The sequence below is a fragment of the Pyxicephalus adspersus genome, chromosome 12 (genome assembly GCF_032062135.1).
Source record: "Pyxicephalus adspersus chromosome 12, UCB_Pads_2.0, whole genome shotgun sequence".
NCBI classification, from domain to species: Eukaryota; Metazoa; Chordata; class Amphibia; order Anura; family Pyxicephalidae; genus Pyxicephalus; species Pyxicephalus adspersus.
This window is the reverse complement of record NC_092869.1, coordinates 38,557,964-38,565,523: the sequence shown is the minus strand read 5'-3', so window position 1 is coordinate 38,565,523 and position 7,560 is coordinate 38,557,964. Positions and strand designations below refer to the sequence as shown.

The 7,560-nt window shown below is 38.7% G+C and overlaps 1 protein-coding gene across 1 annotated transcript in view; it reads left to right on the top strand.

Moving 5' to 3' along the window:
- ATG2B (autophagy related 2B) overlaps window positions 1–7,560 on the top strand; it is a 42,602-nt gene that overhangs the window by 12,640 nt on the left and 22,402 nt on the right. Inside the window, 9 exon segments of the mRNA XM_072427663.1 lie at window positions 8–187; window positions 852–948; window positions 2,517–2,699; window positions 3,752–3,906; window positions 4,593–4,695; window positions 4,921–5,185; window positions 5,992–6,142; window positions 6,555–6,647; window positions 7,335–7,523. Of these exon segments, the coding sequence (XP_072283764.1) occupies window positions 8–187; window positions 852–948; window positions 2,517–2,699; window positions 3,752–3,906; window positions 4,593–4,695; window positions 4,921–5,185; window positions 5,992–6,142; window positions 6,555–6,647; window positions 7,335–7,523 (1,416 nt within the window).

The window sequence follows — 7,560 nt, the reverse complement described above, 5'->3', positions numbered from 1 at the left end:
TTTGCAGGAAACTGAGCCTAAATTATCTCCCAGCTGGAATCCGAAGCCTGTCTTTGAGCCACATCCACAGTTCACCAGAACTCTAACTGAAGTCACCCCTTCTGACCCTGTCCAGATTGCTTCCCTGGTAGGCAGTATTGAGCTGGGTCTAATTCTGAAACAGAACGAAGTGCTTCCTGGGGCAAAGGTTAGTGCTTACCTTATGACAAATCACTAAGCATGTCAGAGGGTGTTATTAAGAAGTCTATTCCTACCTTTGATATGATGGCCTGTGTAACCTGGGCATGGATCTAGGATGTTTTGAACTACCAAAGGGGTAGAGCATTATTGCATGCATAGTTTTTAAAGTTAAACCTTCCTTGCTTGCTTTGGAGTTTGACAGCATATAGTGATATTCTATTTACACAGTATATAGCGCCAACATATTACACATCGCTTTACAACTTCCATAGTCAAGTCACTAGCTGTCCCCCCAAAGGGGGATCTCGCAATATAATGTTAAAACAAAGATTGTTACACAATGGGCCTGATTTAATAAAACTCTCCAAGGCTGGAGAAGATACTTTTGTCAGTGAAGCTGGGTGATCCAGCAAACCTGGAAAGGATGTGGTCTAGGAATCAAAATGTTTGCTAGCAAATTACTTTAAAGAAATTCATTCAAAGTTTGCTGGTTCGCTTAGCTTCACTGATGAAAGTGTATCCTCTCCTGCCTTGGAGAGCTTTATTAGGCCTAATGTCTCAAAGGAGCAATTTTAGACAAAACATTTAAATAAACATGGAACATTGAAAGTTATGATTTAATTGGGAGTAATTTGTGCTGTTCACATTTTTGAACATTTTGCCTCGTGTAGCTGGATGTAGATGGACGCGTTGAATCTTTCCACATCTTTCTTTCTCCCCGACAAGTTCACCTCTTGCTGGATATGTTGTCAGCCATTGGTGGACCAGGTAAGTTTTCTAATTTATTCCTAATAATATAGTGAATGAGTGAACCATATGTCAGTTTGTGGCATGTTTGGTTATGATTTGTCTCCCAGAAACTTAAAGGGACTTTATCATAAGAATAATGGAAACTGCTTCCTTTGCCCTCTCATTTTAAAAGCTGGCTCACTACTTGTACCAGGGCTGAAGGCTCTTGAAAGGAGTATTGAGGCAGAGTGCTGTGGTGTTCACAGGAAATTTTGCTCTTGGCCAGCCATGATTTGCCTGCATTGCACAGGTAAACAAGAAAATCTTAGTAAAAATATGATCTTGGTGGAGATGGAATTCTGTTATTTGCAAAGTACATTTAGCATGTTTATGGAGGGCAACAGGTAATGGAGGAACTAGGGAAAGCAAAATTATAAACAGAATAAACTTTTTAGTTTAAGATATTTACATTGAGCTGACACTTTCATGTATACAGTATATCAAGAAATGACAATGAACCATAGACACCTGTTCACATGGGCAGTGGAAAAACGTAGTTCCTGCCTGGCTGACCACTTTAACAGCCTTGTTTGCGCAACATAAATAAGCATTTGAGTTTGGTTGTTCTGCGGTAGTAAACCGGCCCCTATCACCATCATTTTTTTCCTTTATGGGTGACTATGGGCAAGACACTGCAAAGTGCTTTCTTACTGCAGGCATTGTTTTTGAACAGAGAATGTAAAAAACAAAACCTCACGACACCTGTGAATGAAGTCTTTATTAAACCTTTTGTAAATGATTTGCAATCCCTGCTCTGTCCTTTAGATGACCCTCCCAAAAACATCTGTTTCATTTTATATTCTTTAATCCTCTTATAGTTATTGTCAGGGGCATTTACATTTTTCTAATAGAACTGTAGATAAAATAAATCATATTGCTTTCAGATTTATTTAAAATAAAATTATAATATGTATTTACTTTGTTATTCAATACAGTAGATTTAAACAGAATAATAAAAATGCATTTTTAAATGCAGCCAGTGTAAATGACTTAATGTGTTCCAAGAGTCCTTGAAGGTACAGCAGTGCAAAGGGCTGGGGGACCAGATCTTCAAGCAAGTCAGGTATGCTGCATGCACATGTGGAGATACTGACAGATGAAATAAAGAGATGAATGACCTTCTCAGTCCGCTTTTGTGCCTTCATTTTCCAAACAGCTCTCTGGGGTTGTATTTTCTTACCAGATTGTGCTTCATTAAAGGGAGAACTGGGCTACTCTGATCAAAAGGATTTCTGAACAGGACCCGACTGTTGACCCATATCTGTTTTAATTATGTGTGGAGCTGAATACCTAGAACTCATATTTTCAATATAAAAAAAAAAAAAATAGTAAAGGCTTGTGTTTTGTTAGCAGCTGAAAAAGTTTCCAGTAAGCAGGGCTGGACAAATTTGTAAACCTCTAACAATCAACATTGGGCTCAATGTGCCCATGCAATACCATGTATAAAAAAACAAAAATAAGATAACCAATGCAGTCAGCGGTCTTGCTTTTTAAAATTCTCTAATAATAAAAAAAAAAAGAAAAAAATATATATAAAATGGTTTCAGAATCCTCCAGTCGGATAGGACTGTCCAGCAGGGATCGGAAGAGCCGCCCCATGCAGCAAGAAGATGAGCTTCGCCTTCAAATAGAACTCAAGCGCTACTTAAAAAAAGAAGCTATGTCTGGAGGACCGTCTGCTGAGCACAGCTTCTATGAGACAGACACGGCAAAAACCCCTTCCAGCCATGGTGAGGACCATTCTGCACTAACTGAGGCTTATATAATAATCTATTATTTAATCTATAATATTTATATAATAATCTAGAGCAATTTACAAGGCATAGGGGGCCTTAGGGCCAGTGCTTGGCATTAAGACCTGTGCATAAGATAGACCAAGGACCTACCAGAAACCATTATGGTAAAAAAGACATGGGGACATTCTACCATTTTAGCTGGAGATTTAGGAAGAAAGCCATTGAATGTTGCATGAGGCTAGTAACATACCGTCGTGAGCGCTGCCATCCTCCCTTTTACAATCTTGATTGGCCAGGCAAAAATGACTTAGGGCAGGTATCCTAGCAATCAATGCTGAACTGTGCGTGCCCAGCAATTTTTTTTCCATACCTAAAGAGCAATTGGGCACCTTCTGCAATAAAGCTCTGCCTGGTCGAAAATGTTTAAAGGGAAACTTTAGTTCCGCTTTAAATCAATTTTAAGACTACCTTAAAAGCCACACATATAAAGTAAAGAGCTGTGGGTTGGGCAACAGGTATCAAAAGCAATAGCCATAGTAGAGTAACCCATCGGAACCAATTATCTTTCATTGTTCTAGCTGATGGAATATGTCTCTGGTTTCTGTAGGTTACTAAAATCCCAACTCTAGCCAAAGTGCTAAAGGAGGATTTAAACCTATATGTAGAAATGCTATAAAGGGGAAGGCTTAAGAAAACTTGATATGGGATTGAAAAGAATAAAAAAAGAAGTATATAAGGGGGGGAGGGGGGAGTTGAGCAACTACATATGTTACATGAAGGCCTCATTGTAGTTGCCCTAAGCGTTTAATGATACGTGTGCCTAGAGTTTTGAAAGGTTTGTCTAAGTTTAATGGTATGTGCATTTTAGAGCTTGTAGACCATGTGTGAGCTCATGCTGTTATAAAGACAGATCCAACCTTTAACTCTAAGAAACTAAATCTTAATAAGTAGGCCAAGAAAATATTCAGCTTTTTGTTGGTTTTGTCTTTTAGTAGTTTACCTTAAGAAATATTGTTAAATTTTGTTTGTTTCTCCTCCATATTTAGATGACGAAGTGTTCTTCTCAATGGCAGATATGGATATGTCTCACAGCCTTTCCTCCCTACCCCCACTTGGAGATCCACCAACTGTTGATTTAGAGCTGTCACTAAGTAGTACTTACAACACTTCTCCAGTTGGCTCCCCTCAAGGAAGTGCTGCGGTAAGTATGACTTTCCTCATTGTGGAATATTAGGTATCTTGTCCATTTGTATGTCCTTGAGCTCCAAAATAGACTAGTGTCTTTCGATGCCTAATACAGAAAAGTGGCTTGATGCCTGTTCAAAAGCAATGTGTAAATTGTTTCAACAATTTGTGATAAGCAGAGGTTTTTATTGCACACATTTATAGTTGTGTGAAGCCACTGCTGCTACTGTGTTAGTCCAGCACTTGAATTTCCCTGCCATAATTCCAAACTCAGTTCACGCTCCAACCAGAGTTTCTCTTAACCTTCTGTTTGCTCCATATCCTTGTTGTATTCACCCAATTAAATATAACATGGATGTGGGGCCCAGAAGTTGTGCCCTCTTGGGAACAAATTACAGAGATGGTGGAAGCTTCTTGTTGTAGAAATGAAAGCTGTGCAGAGCCTGGATAATGGCTGAGAGATTGTAGGAGTCCCTTGTGATGGTCACAGCAGACTCAGAAACTCTGTGCAGAAGTCTCACTAAAAGAGTTTCTCTTCAAAATCCAGTAACTTGAACCAAAATTGAATTTTGGCATCTTCCTAAAAGGAAAAGGGCATGTGTTTTAATTTTTTTTTTTTTTTTTTTTGGCCGGGAAACTGGCAGCTGCCTTATCTCATAAACTTATAAAGCTCAGTTTTTTTTTTTTTTTTTTTTTTTACAGGGACGATGGGCCGATTATCAGGAACATCTGAAGATGGAGGAGCCACTGTTACGTGGGGCCTCCTACAAGCCCAGCACAAACCAAAGTGCTCCTAAACATACCTGTAAGTTTTTATTCACTAATGCAAACTGGCTTTTACTAGAGATCATGCCATATAGCTTGTACTCCTAAATAATTTCTAAAGCAAAGAATAGCTGCTTAAAGGTTGGTGACAAGTCCCAGGCTGCAGATAAAAATACAGATGGAGCTTTGTGTTTTAATACAGTTTTGTCTTGTTGGGACTTTAGATGTTGTATTTTTTTTTATCTTTTCTTTTTTTGCTCTGTAGCAGCACTGCCGGCTCGTTCATCTTCTGTGGATGAAACTAGACCAGAGCTTGTATTCAGACTGGTTGTAGGCTCGTTGTCCATCTCCGTACTCCATATAGACCCCCTGCCACCAACAGAAGCCACATCAAACCCTAATCCACTGACCCCTCTTTCACTTGGGTTCTTTAACCGCATCGAGATGTTACAGCCGCAGACCTTCACTGAGAGTGACTTTGCCTGTTTACGAAGTATCTTTGCAGAAGCCTGCACTCACGATCACCTCAGGTACCAGATGTTTACTTTTTCGTACTGTTGCTACAACCACACTGTTTCCATGCTAAAAAAATATTGCACATGTTTATAGCATAGTGATGGGTAAAAGTCTGGTGAATGGGAGCCTACTCTTGTAACTTGTAATACTCTTGCAACCAGCCTCTCTTCCTAACCAGGACTGCTCTGTGTAGATGAGTGCAGTGAGGTAAATTTGGACTTCTTCCATGTGCTGTTACAGACAACTAGCCTTTAAAGCAATTCATTTTTGCTGTCTTCATAGCTAACCCACAGCACTATAATAATTAAACAAAAGTCACTGGAAACCATTCTATTTCCTTTTACACTTAAAGGGAATGTAAGTCAGATATTTTTATTAAAATGCAACCATTAAAAGGATAAACGTTTTTTGTATCTTCCCACCTGATGATCCTGCTGGTAACATGCTTTCCTGACAACACTCCACTCACTCCTTATGCTTATCTTTGAAGAGGGAAAATTGTTACTCTGTCCTAAAAGCCCCCTCCCATCTCCATTACATGAGATGAAATCATTGTGCATTTCACAAAAAACCCATGGCACATGATCTAGTTTAAAATTTCTGTTCAGTTAACCGTAAGTTGCAAGAATACTGATTTCGATCTGGTTTCAATGAAAATTTTGTGTAGTTGCTGAAAATATATTGCCTAACAAAAAAAAGAAGTGGAAAGCTGGGATTATTTTGTTATATATTGTTTTAACTGTTATAACCAGAACATGAATAGCTATAATATACTGCATGCATTTACTTTGAACTAATCTCTACCTCTTTCTCCTGAAAGATTCTTCGGGACACAAATAAAAATCTCCCATGAACAGCGACAAAAGTCTGGCGCTCGGAGTTACAGTACTGATGTGTGTATTGGGCAAACAGAGCTTATAGAGTGCCTTTTCCACAGCAATTCACGTTCTGTTCCACCTCACTATACAGAGGTAACATTTATTTTTAAAGTGTCATTCATTGCTGATTGAAGGTCAAAGTAGATCCCTGAAAGAAAACTTCTATTGAGTAAAATTTGTATGCTACCCTTAGTTTAGCTTGGTTGTCTTAAAACAAAGTAGTCGGAGGCCTTTACATATACCAGAAAAATAGATTAACCGCTTTCCATAACCTGAATGCCGAATGGAACAAATGCCTCAATAATAGGCTTTATTTACACTTTACATCTCTGGTTCTCAATATTCACCTCATTGTTTTAGAGCCTCAAGATATTTGCACAGCTCTACCCACTGTGTCCTGAAATAGTTAATTGAGCCAGCATTTTCGGATGGGGCAATGAGAGCCTGTTTTACTGTCTGTAGGGTTTTTCCTTTAACCGTTTTTATCTCTTTTCCTGATATAAAGCTGCTGAAATTTGATCTAGAAAAAGATGTGGACAGCAGATCCTCTCCATGTGTTCAACTACGCTATAAGCATACAAAGAATAGAGGGATTCAGGTAAGTTGCTATAGTTCATGGTGCATACAGAGCTTTTTTGCTTGGCTGTACGCAGATCTTAACTAGTGAAAGATTCAGTGATTGCATAACACCTACTTCAGCCAATTTTTGGTTTTGGATAAAGTGAAGAAAAAGTAATATTTTTGTCTAGTTTTCTGTCAAGGTAAACCCCATTCATGACTTGGCTGACAAATTTGTATTCTGCTATTTCACAACATTTCAGACGTGTCACAGTACTGTACTACCTGATTAAGTGTAAATGAAACGGACTATAGAGCTAATGCTGCACTATTCTATCTAAAACCACAATAGCAATTGGCCACTGGCTGTTGGGAAGGATATACCTTAGTTGAGGACAGTATAGGTGTTCCTAATGATACCTTCCTAGTTAATATTTCCATTGAGCAATGAAATTATGACAATGAAAAAAACTTTGTCACGTGAATGACACTAAACTTTTTTTTCTGACAGCTCTTGCAGGAAAATTAAAGGTTGTGGGGCATTTGCTTATTAAGATGAGATAAATAGGACAGGATAAAAGACATGCTTACAATCTGTCTACTGAATATTAGTTCTCAATAAGTGCATTAACCTAACACTAATCTTTCGTTCAGCCCTCCATGGTCTGTGCCAACATCAATAAAGTTAATTTTGATGACTTAAGAATTGTTTATTTTTAAATTTCAGGGCAGTTCTGGGCGGCTTGGTTCAGCTCCACAAAGATCAGAGCTTCAAATCCATTTGGCTTCCACCTCATGTGAGCTGGACATCACTATCGTTGATAGACTGAACTCCTTGCTCCAGGCCCAGAAACTGGGCACCGTGGAAATGATGACCTCACATCTGTTCGCCTCTTACAACAAACACATTAGCCTGGTAAGTTTTGTGGAATTGTGGTTCATGTTTTTTTTTT